The sequence below is a fragment of the Lycium barbarum genome, chromosome 12 (assembly GCF_019175385.1).
Source record: "Lycium barbarum isolate Lr01 chromosome 12, ASM1917538v2, whole genome shotgun sequence".
Classification (NCBI taxonomy): domain Eukaryota; kingdom Viridiplantae; phylum Streptophyta; class Magnoliopsida; order Solanales; family Solanaceae; genus Lycium; species Lycium barbarum.
Window position 1 is genome coordinate 73,617,946 of NC_083348.1, and position 17,602 is coordinate 73,635,547.

The window sequence follows — 17,602 nt, forward strand, 5'->3', positions numbered from 1 at the left end:
GAGCGAACCAACTGGCTGACTGAATCAACATGTGATACCAAAACATAACTAATTTATAAAATAAAACTAACACATGCTGATTAACTAAAAGTCTCACTGAAATATCATAATGCGGAAATACTTAGACAATCTGAATATATCTGAAAGTAGCCAACATGGCTAAACCAAACAACTGAACGACTGCCAACAAGGCTAACATAATAAATATCTGACTGTCTGAACTGTGTCTATGAAGCCTCTAAGATTACTGAATAATAGAGCTGTCTATAAACTGAAATAACTGGATAGCTGACAACGCCCCGAAGGAATTTGGGCTCACCAGTAGCTGATATGTGCACCCCTAAATAGCTGAGTCGTCAACCTGTATATCGTTTCCTGCATCGCGAGATGCAGGCCCCCAAGCAATAAAAAGGGACATCAACACATTTGAATTGTACTGGTATGTAAAGCAACTGAAGCAATAAAATACTGAAACTGAAACTGAAACTGATAACTATAACTGTAATAGCAAGGAAGTAGAGATATGAATACTCCCTGCACTGTATCTGAATCATCTGTATTATCTGTGTTTGTATATGTGGGGCCTCGGCCCAATAATAAATGCACGCTATGGCCTCGGCCTAGTAGTGCGTCAGTCAATGGCCTCGACCATGTATACGTATACACAAGACTGTGTTGTGCCCTCGGGCAAAATCATATATGTATAATTATGGTTAATTAATAAGGACTGAGACCATAACAACAATGAACAATGTTGAACTGAAATAGACATGCTGGACTGAATTGAAAACACTGACTGTTTCTGAGCATACTGAATTTCTAGACTGAGACTCATGTGGTAACAATACATAAGTCTATAAAGATTACGTGCTGAGTTCATGATATTCAAATTGATAACCATGAACGAATTCTGTAACTGCAAACCTAGAAGATAACAGTTCTACAACATATCATAAAACTAGGGCTAAACTCTACTTTGAGTCAAATTACTGACAAGTATGAAGAATGAGGCGTAGGGAGAATCATGAACATTCCCTAACGTAGATAGTTAGTCTCACATACCTTAATTCCAGCCTTTGAGCGTAATACAATGTTCGTTAACCCTTTCAACTTTGATCTATATCAATACAAGTCAAAGGGATTCTATATTAGCAATAATATTCATGCTTTGGTCATCTAAGCATTTTATCAAACACTTAGTGGGCATGAAGCTCCACAGTCTCTATTAATGGTGATTTCTTCACCCAATTCCCATTCTATTACTTCTAGGTGATTCTACAATCTTAATTAGGTGTAATTAACATCATTCCCCATCACCTATATCATTATAACAATCTCAAGTCAACAATCCCAAAACCCTACTATAGTTCGTGTAATTCTCTTTACTAAACTCATTTACTATTCTCCCAAGAACTCATCAATTCACTATTATGAATGATTAGAGTGTAGAAGCATTACCTTTTTGACGTCCAATCCTCTTGAATACGAGGTCTAGGGTTTCCACGCCCAACAATAATGTTCCACTCACAAATCTATTGATTAGAAGGGTTTACTCAAGTTAGAAAGAGATTAGGGACTTGAATTCAACCTAGAATCGTGATAACACTTACCTTGTATGGTTCTTGAGGCTTGGTACTTGTTCTTATTGACTTTAGGGTAATTTTTCGTGAATGGGGTGTTGGGGAAATAAACCCCAAACCTTAGATATAACTAAAAACGCGTAACCCGAATTTTTGACCCGAATCTGACCCGATTCGAGACTGGTCCGCGATGCGGGACCATTGCGCAATGGTCTGCAGCTAAATACTCAGACTTTCGCGATCAGCCCGCGATGCGGGGACATTGCACGCGCCGCCACGCGCCTGAAAGAGCTACGGGTGTCGGTTCTGCACAGTATTCGGTAAAATGGACATAACTTCTTGTACAGAGCTCTGTTTGGGCTCCACAATATACCGTTGGAAATCTATTTCAAAGGGCTACAACTTTCATGTTTTAAGTTTCCTCAAATTCCCAACGGATGTTCACCAAATTTTACTGGAAGACAGACGTATCGAAAATTTAGCCGATTCTATCGAATTTTAAGTGCCTTACTATTAGCCATATTGAGACGATCATATCTCCTTTCTCCGATCTCTGATTGTCTTGTTCCTTATATCGTTAGAAAGGTATTTCTACATACTACAACTTTCATTAAGGGTACTTCCCCAAATTCCCAACTAATCAAGGAGTTATCACTGCCCGAAGTAGGCCTATCAACCATTTTCGCAAAACGTTCAAATCTTCAGTTTTTCCACTAAAACTCTAATGATATGAGTCTAAACTTAGTTCCAAGATACGAGGTGTTACAAATGTGTTTAGTGATTCTGATTGGGCTAGATGTTCTGACACTCTCAGTCACAGGATGGTGCATGTTTCTCGGAGATTCTTTGATATCTTGGAAGAGTAGGAAGCAAGATCGTGTTTCAAAATCTAAAACGAAGTCTGAATATCGAGCAATGTCTACTACTTGCTCCGAGATTATTTGGATTCGTGGTTTACTTGCAGAAATAAGATTTCCTTAATCTAATCCTACTCCTCTCCACGCTGACAACACAAGTGTCATTCAAATTGCAACCAATCCAGTTTATCACGGAAGGACCAAGCATATTGAAGTGGGCTGTCATTTTATCAGAGAAGCTATTGATAGAAGAGTTATTACTCTTCCACATGTATCTAGTGATCTTCAAATAGCTGATGTCTTTACAAAATCCATGGCACGACAACGTCATAAGTTTCTAGTAGGCAAATTGATGCTTTTTGATCCACCGGCATCAATTTGAAGGGGGGGGGGGGGGGGGGGGGTGTGTTAGCATAATGGACAGATTGTAGAATATCTACACTAAGATATTCTCGATATGGAGAATATGAAGAGATACTGTGAATATATGAAATATTATTAAGGATATTATACATTTAGTGTAGAATATTGTGTAGCATTAGTTGTAGAATATTATGAAGAATATTTTGTAGATTTACATTTAGTGTAGGATATTTTACTTCTTTTCATTTGTTATTTCTCTTTTATATAAATACCAATATATTCTGATGTATTGGAATCAAGTAATTGAGATAGTCTTCTTCAATTTCTCTTGTGCTTTCTCTGTTCTTGACACACATAAATTTAAACGGAGGGAGTAGTAAATAATAATTTTACGCATCGCTTGACGCCGATTCTAAAGAATGGTCTTCAAAATCCTAAGACCGCTTTGGTTTTGGGATATTTCACGTGTTTTCATTGATTACATCGGAATGCCAAATCTTATAGCTTTTACTTCTAAAACTGATAATTTATTCAAGTATGCTGAAAATCCTTTTTTTATGTTATCAAAAACAATTTTTTATTATTCAATTTAAATGGACGCGGAGGTAGCACATATCAGTTACATCTTCTGGAAGAAAATCTTATCAAATAAACAAGCTAGCTTGTCTTTAAAGTATTTGCAGGAGATATTCGTCAATATTCAACAATAAGATTCTTCGCTGGCTAAAATAGTTGTGCATCGCACAAGCCTATCATTACCCAAGGAGCGTAGCACATGGCAATTAATTGTTAAGTTGCTGGAAATTCCTTTTTTATTTTGAATGAAAAAGTTCTTTTGAATCAGTTACTATAAGTACATCATTGTTCTCTCATTGTTGTTACCACTTATGTTTTAGGATCACTTTAAAGACCTAACTTTAGATCTTGAATTTTCAACATGTGAAAAAGAGGACGAGAAAGAAGAGAGTTCTTCTTTGTTGTACACTTTTCGTCCAACTAGCAATCTTCAAATGTTGTATTTTGCAATTTGTTACCACTTGGATCGAGCTGAAATTTGGGTAGCAAGTTCACCCAGGATTCTCTTTTCGCTCTGAATGGTGGACTTGCATGTTTCTCTTCAAGTGAATTAAAAAGTTTGGGAAAGGATCCCCTCCAGTAACTCTTCCTCAGGTTTTGTCCAATATCACTTGATTGTTGACACATGTCACAAATTAACTCAATGAACCAGATTTTTCCAATACTAAAGTCCACACAACTATATATGATACGCCCCTTCCTACTCTCTATATGCACCTATAACTAATGCCACTCGTTTTTTTAATTTTAAAACATTCTAGTGATATAAGACTCAAGCTTCTGGTTTCAAACTGTGAGAATACAAATGATTGTATCCTAAATTTTAAGGAGGATTTTTTCTGCTATATAATAATACTATGAAAACCTGCAAAATAATTGAGGAATTATAAGGAAATATAAAAAATTATGACTTAAAACTAATGCAATCATTTCGTAGCTTCTCAACAATCAAGTGATGTATTGGACAAAACTGGAGAAAGTGGTACTGGATGGGATCCTTTCCAATTTTTTCAAGTGAATCTTCCTCAGTGTGCACGTGATTTACCGTTACATCTCGTTGGTATTATTTTTTCTCCTTGTTTGGCACAAGTGTTCTAGTAGTAATATTTTGTAGGACTTTTACTTTGATACATGTAATAGAGCTTTTTGATGCCCCACAATATTATGTGCTCGAGTTAGCAATTTAAAGTTAATGATTGATGATAATCCTTCCCGTTTGTTAATCAATTACCATTTCAGTATTCACAATTACTAATTTTTCCATCAATATTTGGAAATACTAAACTTCAGTACGAAGAATATTTCCAGTGATATATTGGTCTTACTAATTTTCGAACTTTCTACTCAAGTGAATTGAAGTTTATGTTTAGACTCACCCAACTTCCACAATTTATTTTAACCTACAACCTCAAACGGGGTACTATTTCTTCTTTCAACTTCAACCAAATATTATCCAAACGTTTATGTAACTAATCATCATTATCAAAGGGCTTGAGCAAACCATATGTGATAGCCATTGCAATCCACCCTCCAATTAAAACTCTCATAGCTGATATCTTAACTGATGAACCACCAAGATAAGCTCCAAATCCCCCAAATAAACACAGTGCCAAAGATGCTACAATCACCATCACAACAACCCTAATTCTGTTTTCACTCACCACCAGAGCTGGCACCATAGGAACAAAAGCTCCACATAGGAAAGCCAGAGACGACGCTACAGCAGCCTTCACTGGACTAGGCAGTGGCTCTAATTTTCTCTCATCGTCCTGTTTTGACTCCTCCATCATGGTTCTTCTTGCATCAATTTCCATAACTCTTATCATGGGAGATCTTGCAGGTGTCAAACAATGTGCCTGTACTTGCACAGGTGATTCATGTAACACCTTTCCACCTTGCTTGTTTTCTGCAATAATTGGATTACAGCAAACTATCTGAATCTTTGTTTTGTATCCACCATCGTCTCCTTTTAACTCGTTCTCCAATTGACATTTGTCAGTAATGGACTTTGCAATGTCTCGTTGAGTCGATACAGAGACAAACTCTCCAACAGCCATGCTACAGGCACCTGCAAGAGCTCCAGCTATTCCAGAAAGTACCATAGACCGCTGATCTTGATCTTTAGCTGCACCCACACCGAGCATCAAGGATGTAGAAGAAAGCAATCCATCATTTGCTCCTAGGATAGCCGCTCGAAGCCATTGAGCTCGTGCTAGTTTCTTTGAAGTTTTCTCTTCCTCCTGGGGACAGGTCACAATTGACTGAGGGGAATCCATGATTTAATGAATGGGAGTGTGGCTTTTAGCTTTAGGCACACTCGTAACGCGTGGAACCAATATGTAGGAATCCAGTGCATAAAAAATGACTATTCATATCCAAGAATCATCTTTACTTTGGTGGCACCGTGGGAAAAAACAAGCTGATACGTTAAAACCCAGAAGAACCAACATAAGCCCATACGTGTTCTTCTTACTTATGCCAAGAAGGAGACATCAAACTATACAGACAACAACCAACAGCAAATAAAAAGTAAGTTTGTATTGTTTGTTGCTCCAATTAGAGGAAACCTCGAGCATCATTTTGTCTCGTTCTAACTAACACATCATCCAAACCAAATTTTATAAATTGTTCCATTCAATCAACATCTTGAATCTTCATCACTATGTAGAGAAAAGCAATGTATAGTGATGTAGATTTTCTCCAGTACGACGTCCTCGATCAGTTGGCACCACGTAGTAGCTTTAATTGTGGGGGCAAAAGAGAAAAATTCAGAGCCCACTGCAATTAAAGCATGCAGCAGGAAACCGCTTGAATGGCTGACTCACGTGAACTAAAACGAACCTACTTATGCATATGAGGTACTACATACTTTAGCACTAACATCGGTGAGCTGTTCAACTTGGAAAATATGCACTTCAAGAAAATGTTTCTGATAGAATAATGGTTACAATAGTCTCTTCAAACAAGAGAATCAACTCCTATCATAAATTGAGACGTTCATTACTTAGGAAAGCAGCTCAGCTAGACACTGACTACCTTAGGAAAGAGGATGGATGATTATTGTAGAAATCAATTTGTACATGTATCTTGAATAAACAAGTAAACAACACTTGAAACTGGAATGTGCAGGATTTAGTTCTGCTCCTTAACGTACTTTTCCATTCTCATCATAAATCTACCATTAAAAGATTTGACATCACAACTCACACTTCTCACCATCTTGCGTCCAAGAGCCAATTAGTTTGAGAGCAAGCACTATGCATTTACATTCAGAAAAACAAAATGTCTTACATCTATGCCGAAGTTACTTTCCAATGGAAAGACAGAAAAATTCCGCACCAGGGACAAAAGTTGTCATGTACATGATGATATATGACGTTGCTTCTGTATCTCTTTGCTCCTTCAGCTAAGTGAAGCAACCTTTTGAGAAATGGAATGAAGGACAAGGGAAGATACATAATATTGCGAAACAATCATTTCTCTTTTTGACTCACCTGAAATGTTCTGAACCAGACACTACAAAAAGGTGATAGAATCAGCAAAGTCAACTAATATAAACACATGTAAGGGGCAGAATTCGTATGAGAAGAACTATTGATCCTGTTTCAAGGAAACGAACTATAAAAATTACATTGCAGTACCATAACATTCTGTAAATATTAATCAATCGACTCCAAAAACACATGAATTGTTGGTTTCTTCGGTAGGAACACTATAAAACAAAAGAGAAATATGAGGCAACCAGTATGTTTGCAAGAACAAAGAAGACATATATGCCTGTAGAAAATAACAGAACTTTTAGTGCTTTCTTGTATCCTTAACTTTATTTCCTATAATATTTGATTGAAGATGAGTTTAAAGGGAGCGACATGAATAGTGAGGATTCATAGCTAACCCAACTTGATTGAGGTTGAGGCTTAGTTGTTGTTGTATAATAATAAATGGAGAGAGTACGTGCTGACATATCATCATCTTCTGGGAGTGTAACTAACAAAGAAACCTATATGAATACGATTTTTGACTATTTGTGAATGATTAGCAAAATCGATAAGTTAAGAGTTAGAAAAGCAACATTGTGAATAACTTATTATGCCAAATGGTCGGCACGTAGCTTGTCTAATCACAAACTGATAAACTGATTTTGCCAAATGAAAGATGGAGACAGTAACATCTACTGATCCAAGACTTTTAGATAAGTATTAAACACAAATTAATATACTGGAATAAGAGGTGTTGAGAAGACAGAAATTTGTACACTATTTTGCCCTAGGAAATAGTAAACCCTGAGAAAGTATCCATTTGCCATAATGATGTCCTCTGGAAACAACCATCAAAATCCGAAAAATGCAAATTAAATGCAAATTCGATGTTACATATATCCATCTCTACGGTCTTGTTCGTCTGCCTCCTTGTTAGCAACTTGTACTGATTTGAACCAAAGGAATGCCTGGATAATGTTCTAGTCAGCTAAAGTACATAGAAGAATCCCATGCTATTGCAAGAAGCAGTATTTTAATCAAAATGAATCTAACAAAAACAAAAGACCAGCCATCAAGAAACCTTCTTCCATTTCCTCAATCCTATAAAAAAAAGTTGTTGGTTGGTCGGTCACTACCCAGTGTAATCTCACAATAGTGGGGTCTGGGGAGGGTAAGATGTACGCAGCCTTACCCCTACCTGGGTAGGGAGGCTGTTTCCGATTGACCCTCGGCAACCCTCCTCCTTTATCCGGGCTTGGGACCGGCAATGTGAGCGAGCTCACACAGGCGGAGTTCTATAAAAAAAAGTTGGTTGCTGATAATTTGAAATAAGTAACTAGTTACCCGTTATCTTTAAAAAAAAAAAAAGGGTAAATAGGCAGCAGATCTGAATTCCAATTCCTCCAATTGTATTGAAGACAGAACTCGCTATAACCCGGGGCGGAGGTAGAGTATTATTTACTGGTCGGACGAACACAATAGCTTTAGTTAGACTCTGTATTTGTATTAAAAAATCTGTTAAATACATATAAATATTTAATCACAAACTCATTAATTAAGACGAGCTATGGGTTCAGTGGCAGTTCAAAACCATAAACTTCAAATCCTATAACTCCATATTGACATAGTTTTAGTTTTATCATTCAAAAATTTCAACTTAACCAAAAGGCACACTAAACAAAATCCAAACATACTAAAAAGTGCACATCATATACTCCTAGAGAAGAAAACATATAGACTTACAGAAGTGGGAATGCCAGTGAAAGCAAAGAACCCAAGCACTGGAGCATAAAACACACTATCCGAGCCCAAAACTCCAAATACAGGTTTCTGATTCACATACTCGAAAACAGAACCAATCTGCACTCATAACCCAATAAACAAAACCATCAAGAATCAATCTTTATATAACCCCCAAAAGATATTCACCAAAAACATCGACAAAATGTTTAATACATACTCCCTCTTTTTCAATTTGTTTGTATTACGTTTCTTTAGCCCGTTTAAAAAAGAATGCCTCTTTCATTTTTAGCAACTCTTTAATTCCACTTTACACATAACATGTTTAAGAGCATAAGATTAAAAGGTATTTTAGTACATGGAGATAAAGAATTCACCGCTGCAATAGCTGTGACAGCAGAAGCAAGCAAATAAACAATGAAGGGAAGTTGAAAGGTTGAAGAATCTTTCTGGGCTTCATTTCTAGCCCAAGGTGGAGGCTCATCTGTACCCGGTTTAGCCCATGTTGGAACTTCTTCTTCTTCTTTTCCCTTTGATTTCTTAGCAGACCCTTCAGTAGCACCCACAACTACAAACCTACGATTTGTAACTGAATTACTGTTTCTCTTGTAATATGTTGAGGGGGATAATGGAATTGAATTGGGTAGTAATGGGTTGATACTTCTTGAAGAATGGATAAGTGAAGGGGAATTGCAGAGAGATGAACAAGCTAATGTTGCCATTTTTTTTTTTTTTTGCAGAATAGATAATTATGGATTATAGTTTGGTTTGCTATGGCATTGTCAATTGTGATTTGTGTGGGAATGTTGCTGTGTTTAGTTTCATGGTGGATTATGATTTATGGCTATGAGCTGTGAATAAGAGATGTAGGTTCACTCTAAAAAAATCTCTTTTTTCTGGAAAAAAACAAAAAGAAAAAAAAAAGTACTCTATTTGCTAAAAAATGTTCAAAGATAAAGACTTGTAGGCCTTTTTTTTTTTGGGTAGAAATTTTTGATACCTTTCAGGAATTATTTCAAGAGTCTAAATAATTTTGGAAAAAGTTGTTTAAACTTTTTTCTCAAAGAATTTGGTTTCGTCCACTCAAAAACAATAAACAATAAACAAATTCCTCTATTTCAATCTGTTTATCTTACCTCTTTTTTAATCTGTTTAAAAAATAATGCATTTTTTTTTAGTAATTCTTTAATCTCAACTTTCCGCATAACATATTTAAGACCACAAGATTAAAAGTGCATTTTGGTACATTCTACATATTTTTAATTATGACTACAAGATTTAAAAGTCTGATTTACTTTCTTAAACTCCGTGTTAAGTCAAAACCAGTCAAACAAATTGAAACGGATGGAGTAATTATCGTACAAGCATAACTTCCTTTTTACACAAACATTTCCCTCCATAATCCTATCTCAAAATATTTATCGTTTTTTTGGTTTACACGCCCCTTAAGAGACAATGATTAAAAGAGGTTTTTTACTACTTTAACCTTATTTATGTCTAAGCTATTATCTTTCTACATTAAATGTTCAAGTCAATTTATGTGTTAATGAAGGAGTTTGTAGTCTTCAAGAAAAATTCTACCAAGGGTGAAATGGGAAAAAAATGATTAATTATGTCTTGAACTTCAAAAATAATAAATAATTTGAAACAACTATTTTTAGTAACCACGACAAATATTTTGAGACGGAGGGAATAGCATTTTGCACCAAAATATATCTACTACAACAAGGCATTTCCTGACCCATTCCTGGATTTAGGCCTTGTTATATCACCTACCCATTAGTCTGCTCTTGACGTTGTAGTTTGTTTGTTGGCCTTGTTGGGCCTGAGTGAAAAATTGACATTTTTTTGTGCGGATTGTCCTTCAAAGGCACTGGTCTTTAATTTCGGTCCCGCAAATGGGTGGTCTTTAATTTTTAGCTTTCGCCTAATATGTTGAGGTTCTGGGTTTGAACCTCAGCTCAGATAAAAAATAAAAAAATAAAAAAAATCTCAAGACAGAGGTTTGTAGCAAAGTTAGGCCTATTCGGGCAAAAGTTAAGCCTTAAGGCAGAGGTTTATAAAATTTCAACTAAGTTAAAAAAAAAAAAAAAAAAAAAAAAAACCTGCTTGAAGGCAAAATTCTGCCTTAAGGTAGAGTTTGAAACTCCGTTTCTACCTTGCGAATCCAAAATCTACCTTGCGATTTTTATTTTTTTTGGTCTGAGCGGGGATTCAAACTTGGAACCAAGAAGTTTTTAGCGAAGGGAAAAAATTAAAGACCACCAATTTGAGGGACAAAAATTAAAGACCACCCCCGAATAAGGACAATTGTGCAAATTGCCCGAACATATGCTGATGAGCCCATAATTGATTTGTCCATAGGCCTTCTGTTGACACCCAATTTTATCCCTCCTTTATTCCAATTTATTTCCTTAGGATTTTTAAATTTATTAACGAGCTAAATACTTTGTTTTCACTACTATTTTTTTTACTAATAACATCGTTATTTTTATTACTTTATCACAAATTTTAAATGGTTCGTCATCGTTTCATTTTAGAATTTGTACTCGTTAAATTAATTTTTTACTTTATACACACTAATTACTATTTGTCTTCACATAATATATTTTGTACTAATTATTAAATTAAAAGCCCAAGAATAATTAAAATGAAGGAGGAATGACCACAATTTCAGCCAAATTCGGATTCCACCCAGCCACATATTAAATTCACTAACCAGCCCAATTACTCCACTTACCCGACCAGCCCAAATCAGTCCACTACCCTCTCCAGCCCATTATTCCACTCACTCGCTCCAGCCCAACACCATTTCCTACCCGACCCGGCCCATTTATTCTCTTCAACCAAGAGTCGCACCTCTCTCTAACCTCTGTCATCTCTTTTCCTCTTCAAAACAACAAACACGTCCACAACCATGGCAGATCCGAAACAGACCCATTTTCGTGCAACTCTCACAGTCTTGTCGTCTTATGCTCTTTCCCCTTTTTTAACAAAAATCCGTTTCCTCTTTCTCACCATGGCAGAACTTTGCCCTACTATTTTGATACAAATCTCCCTCTCTTCTATCTTCAACGCCCGGGGTCAATACAAAAAGCCAAAAGTACTGTCTGAATTCTCTGAAACAAAATCGACTTTAGACTGTTGGATTCAAACGGCTCTCCTTAGTTTTGTTTGGAGCCAAAAATCGTGAATTCAAAAATCTAAAACCCTAGACTTCGCCTATAAATACGATCTTATGTCTTCAGCCGAAAGGGGAGAGTTCTTTTTTGGTCGTCAATCTTCACTCCGAATTGTAAGCCAAATAAAAATTTCACTCTAAAAACACTTTGGTTTTCTGCCAAGATTTTCGGGTCAAAAGGTATGGAATTATTTCTTAAAAATCTGGTCTTGAACTCTCTAAACCAGAAAATTGTTTGTTGAATTATGAGATTTGTGACGAAAGGTTAAATTCTTGACGATTCGATTAACTTTCGTCGTTGCTCGGCAAGAATTTTAACTACGACAGAGGTACCTTAATTTTTGCCTCGAGTTTCGAATCTGTCAATACGAGAGTAGATTCGAAACCTCGCGCCCCGATTCAATGCACCAACAGAAGGTGAATAATCCTTCTTTAATTATTTTAATCTCAGTCTTAGTAGTTTGTTAAGTATCTATGTGTTCATACCTGTTTGTTGTTTCAATTGGCTGAATCTCAGTTTCATAACTTAGAGTATCACGCATGCCAGGTTTAGTTAGTTTAGTTTCGGGTTTTAATAATGTTCGCATGATCATTTTTTAATTTAGTTTGGGTTTTTACAGTTTAATAGCAGTTAACAGTGTCTATATGTTCATGTCTTAACTTAGTTTAAGTCCAGTTTTCTTTAGTTCCCCGGCGGCTGATGGTTTTGTTGTTTGATCTTCACTCATCTTTCGCCAATATGTATGACCAGTCTACGTTTCAGTGATTTACTAATCGCGTTTAACTTAAATCAACCATGTTTGTTTAACATGAATATTGGGTCTGCTAATCCGTAATTGCCCAGCTGTGCGCATGCTGTCTTTAGTTTGCATTAGGATGTTCTGTCACTATGCTGACCCCCTTTCGTGTATGCTGCATATCGAATCCCTCTTGAATATCAGAATGACGTGAAAGACCTTAATGCAAAAAACCACGCATCTGATGGCATATCAGTACTCGACTTCTTCTTTTTTTACTGTGCCGCACCATTTTTTCACCTCTTTGTTCTTGGTATTATCTCTATACTTTGGAAGCAGTTTAAACGTGCTAAGCTTCGATTAAGTTTCGGCCAGTCCGAATTGGTTTTAAGTGGTTTAGTTGACTTGGGCTTTCTTTGTATCGTTTGAATTGGTTTAAGGTCTTGCCTTTTCTTTCTGTCTCTATTTCGTTTTCCTCTTGTATCCACAATATTTATATAAACCACCTGTTTGTTTTGGATGTTGAAATTATTTTGTTAAGTTAGCATGTCAAGGATCGTTTCTTGTTTGTTATTTACGTGATATCTTATATTTGTTTCTGCTATTTGCTTTCTCTTTTATTTGAAGAACAAATCTCGTGAATCTTCATTCCACTAATCCATTTTCTTTCGTTTTTATGCATGACCTCCGCGTACGAGTCCGAGGGACTCGTCCTCCTCCGCATTCGGTGTTGGCTAAAAGCCCAACAAAATCCTCCTCTCTTGTCCAGCCTGCCCGCAGCGAAAAGTAAAAAAAGAGACTTTCTGGGCCAAAGCCCAATAGCAAAACGAACTGCAGCAGTGGTCTTAAGAATGGACTGATCCATTTGCTCTTCTTTCCCTCTATCTTATTTTCGCTGTGTGTGTTTTGACTTACTTTGTATGATTAACACCTTATTTTTGCCTCTTAGCTTATATGAATTATAGGAATTAGTATGGGCAGTTTTAGAAACAATGGTTAGTTATCTTAAGGGGAAACTATTAGTTAATTCCACCGGTTTTTGTTCTTTTATTTTATTTTATTGTTTCTAAAATTGTTTATAGTACCTATAGTATTTACTTTTATTAAAACAATTGATCTTCAAGGACGTGAAATCGTGAACATCTATTTTGAATCAAGATCACATTTTTATTCTTATTATTTTAGAAAAGTTTGAAACGTCATTAAGATGTAAGTAATGAACTCAAGTATATTTTATAGACAACTCTTCAATTTTGAATTAATCGCGCATAGCTAAAGATAGTTAATAGGAGATAATAAAAAGGAGAAAGGAAAATCCCATCTTGTTTGACTCTTAAAACAAAAATCAGTTAATGTCTCCCCTTTTGAGTTATTTTTCAAATACGTTTAAACGTTACACCATCTCGCGTTTCCTTCAATTTATTTATAACCAAGCTCTTATGCAAATTACTATTTTCCTACAAGTCTTATTTTTAATAGCATTCTTACATGTCTATAACTTTAGCAATATTTACAAAACTATTTTCTTTTCTATAATATTTACGCTTAGCCTAATTAATTCATCTAAGTTCGGTCGGTTAACCATTGTTAATGGATCTTAGAGGATGCCTAATACCTTCCATCTAGATTAGTTAAACCCTTATCTAGAATTTTTTTGGTTTCGTAGACTTTAAAATAAAATCAACTTTAGATAATTACTTTAATTAACTTTAGGTGCCCTAATTCACCATAAATAATTAGGTGGCGACTCCCAACTTTAATTAACCCCGGAATTACCGGGATGTTGTAAACTATTTTGACTCCGGTTAAAATAGGGTATAACACCTTCTCGAACGGGCAATTTGCATGATTGTCCTTATTCGGGGGTGGTCTTTAATTTTTATCCCTCAAATTGCTGGTCTTTTATTTTTGTTCTTCGCCTAAAACGCCCCAAGGTTCTGGGTTCGAACCCCGGCTTAGTAAAAAAAAATCGCAAGGTAGAATTTCATAGCAAAATTAGGCCTTAAGGCCTAACTTTTGTAGAATTCTAGCAGAATGAAAAAACAAAATTTCTGCCTTGCAAAATTTCACAAGACAAACTTTTGCCTTAAGGCAGAATTTGCCTAAATAAAGCATAACTAAATTCTATCTTAAGACAAAATTTGTCTTATAAGTCGGGGTTCAAACTCAAAACCTCGGATATTTTTGGTCACTTTTTTAAGCAAAGGACAAAAATTAAAGACTAGCTCCTTTGAAGTATAATCGGTGCAAAACAATGTTCTGGTACTAAGGGCTAAACAACATCTAACATCCCATCAAAATAGTGTCCATAGTGCAATTGGCGCTGGACCTTTTAGCATTTTTTTGAAAGTTCAGAACTTCTTACCCTCGAAATTTGAATATAACATGTATATATATTTTTTGAAATTGAAGTAAAAAAATTGTAGTTAAGTTAATTGTATGTGGGATATGCACTTCACTTGGAAAAACAAAATTGTGAAATTTGCTGACTTATGAGTGAATATAACCAATAATATGTTGGTTATTTGTTTCATTTATGTTTTTTGTTTCGTTAATTTTTGTTTAATGTTTCTGTTATTTGCATTGTAAAGTTGCCCCCTTTTTTTGGGACAAAAACATGATAATGCAAAATGCATGCAGTCTAATAAAAATATTATTTTTGTGATTTAGTCAATATAATAAAATTAAATACATATATTCTATTTCAATTAAATCTATTGATATTTTTAATAATCGCGTGGAGCGCGGACAAATTCACTAGTTATAATCTACTCCACTAATTGCGTTATGATTTTGGATTCAGTGTTTAGATATGCTATGATACTATTAACTGTAAAGCTAACTTGTAGGCTAACATGCTTTAGTAACGGACACAAATAGACCGCTAAAAACTCATAGTATTAAAAGAACAATAAATGATACTCCCCCCGGATTAAAAAAAAAGTCCACTTAGCCATTTGCATACCCCTTAAAAAAATACTAACTCTTAGATAAAAATAGGTAATTTGACTAAATTACCCCTAATTAAATAGGTATTGGGATTTGATCATATAACACTTAATAGGGACAAAAATGAAAAAATAAAGTTAATTCCTTTTTGATTTGCTAAGTAAACTCTTTTTTTGATTAAAAAAAAAAACTAAGAACTCTTTTTTTAATCGGGAGGGAATACTTATTAGGTAAGGATGATTAAGAAAGGAACATAAGTGAAGTGATGATAATGGAGGTCCAATAATGAAGATCCCCTGGGATTTCTTTGTGTAAATGCTAACTAACATGATTTTGGGGTATATTAGTTTTATTCCTAATGGATTACCTCTTGTCATTATAATTATAATTATATAGTTTTACTACTCCCTTCGTCCCATAATAAATGTCACCTTAGCAAAAAAAAAAGTCCGATAATAAGTGTCACCTTAAAAGACCAACACATAAATTGACTAGTTTTTTTTTCAACTCTATCCTTAGATAAAAACTAACAAGTTAAAGTAACATATAAATGATAATTAGAAAAGTCACATGGTAATTTGGTATTTTTGGATTCCCAATGTCAAAAGTATTACTATTCGTGCATGTTCTAATTAAAAGAAAAAAATCATATAAGAGTAATTTAATAAATTTTACATTGCATTATTAATTTTTTAATATTTATGTTTTTGACTAAGATAACATTTATTACTAGACAAACGGAGTATCAACCAACGGTTTTTCGATGAATGAAAAATAGGAGCTTGCACCGAAAAGCATGTACTCCCAAAAGTCAACTCTATACTTGATATCATTACCACTAAACAACACCCAATTATTGCTCCTTTTTATTTCCTTTTCTAATTCATTTTTTACCTCCTGGAAATAAAGTGTACGTTAGAAGTTTCATCTTTTTCCTTTCCTTCCTTTTTTCTATTTACATTTTACTCCTAACATTTTTTTTATAGTCCCGTATCCGGAATTCACGTCTTATGAATCCAGATTCGTACAGACGCACAAAAGAAGAAACGCTTCTTATCACAAGTAACCGGCCCGATATTGTCTTATGAAGACTTGAACTGAGACCTCTAATTAAAAACGAATGAATATCATCCATCCCATCATATTTTTTTAGTGATCCCTATCAAAAATATCTACTTTTCACTATATATAACAATTGACATTAGCGGACATTAACTATCAAGCAGTCTTTTTCACATTGTAAAACTATGTACTTGCATGAGTCATGCATAGCTAACTTTTTGTTTTTCTCGTAAGAATTTTCTTTAACATCACTGGATTCCAAACCAATCTAAGCTCCCAAGTTGAATTATGGAACATCAAAACAAAGTGAGATTTTTTGTTGTTGAGAAAACTAAGATATTTTCTAAGTTTTAGAACCTTCTAGAAATACCGACTTATGTTGATTTTCAGCAGGAAATATCTAATGTAGTACTAATACTAATATTTGTAAAATTCAAGAGGTTGGCTAAGGATTTTAGACGCAAATGATGCTTGCCTTGGATTTTATATTAATGATGAAATGAGCCTGACATTTTGTTGTTACACGTACAGCAGGTATATATTTGACACAATGTTGGTCTATTTCATTATAGATCGACCATCAATTTTCAGTGATGGTGATGTTTACATATTTCCGATATATATATATATATATATATATAAGATCACTTTCTTTAACCAAACTAACTTTGAGACACAAAGGAAAAAAGAGAGCCATCATTTAACAAGTGTTGAATCTAGAAAAAGAAAGTACCTACCATGTTAAGTAATAAAATCACTCAACACTTAGTCTTCTAAGATACTATTAGAGTCCCACTTAAATCTTATAATTATGTCAAAGTAGCACATATCTACTAATTCACCCATCAAAGATCCTTTAAGAGCCCATATCTCACCAAAGCAAACATCCACTTTGAAGATGTGCTGATTAAGTGATTGTTAATTCGTTAGTTATGTTTGGATTTCATGTGAACTTATTCTAATTACGATTTTCTGGATCTTTCCACGTGGTGAAAATAATTGGGTTTTGAATTTTGTAAAAGTATATCTTGTATGCTAGGATAATCTCTAAAATTTTGTTTATGTGCTTGCAATATTA

The 17,602-nt window shown here is 34.8% G+C and overlaps 2 protein-coding genes across 2 annotated transcripts; both read right to left on the bottom strand.

Annotated features, from left to right (window-relative positions):
- Positions 1–4,816: 4,816 nt before the first annotated feature.
- On the bottom strand, positions 4,817–7,298 carry LOC132623096 (vacuolar iron transporter homolog 2-like). The gene has a single exon (XM_060337803.1). The coding sequence runs from the start codon at positions 5,650–5,652 to the stop codon at positions 4,846–4,848; it is 807 nt and encodes a 268-aa protein (XP_060193786.1). The 5' UTR covers positions 5,653–7,298; the 3' UTR covers positions 4,817–4,845.
- A 217-nt stretch (positions 7,299–7,515) lies between these two features.
- On the bottom strand, positions 7,516–9,466 carry LOC132623097 (uncharacterized). The gene is made up of 3 exons (XM_060337804.1): positions 8,973–9,466; positions 8,599–8,715; positions 7,516–7,823 (listed from the first exon to the last, which is right to left on the bottom strand). Exons 1-3 carry the CDS (start codon positions 9,315–9,317, stop codon positions 7,746–7,748), a joined length of 540 nt encoding a protein of 179 aa, XP_060193787.1. The 5' UTR covers positions 9,318–9,466; the 3' UTR covers positions 7,516–7,745.
- Positions 9,467–17,602: the final 8,136 nt, after the last annotated feature.

Coding starts and splice junctions, on each gene's coding strand:
- LOC132623097 (XM_060337804.1), bottom strand. CDS start 9,317: ATGGCAACATTAGCTTGTTCATCTCTCTGCAATTCCCCTTCACTTATC. Junction 8,716..8,972: donor CTGTCACAGCTATTGCAGCG/GTGAATTCTTTA, acceptor TTATGAGTGCAG/ATTGGTTCTGTTTTCGAGTA. Junction 7,824..8,598: donor TCACTGGCATTCCCACTTCT/GTAAGTCTATAT, acceptor AACATTATCCAG/GCATTCCTTTGGTTCAAATC.
- LOC132623096 (XM_060337803.1), bottom strand. CDS start 5,652: ATGGATTCCCCTCAGTCAATTGTGACCTGTCCCCAGGAGGAAGAGAAA.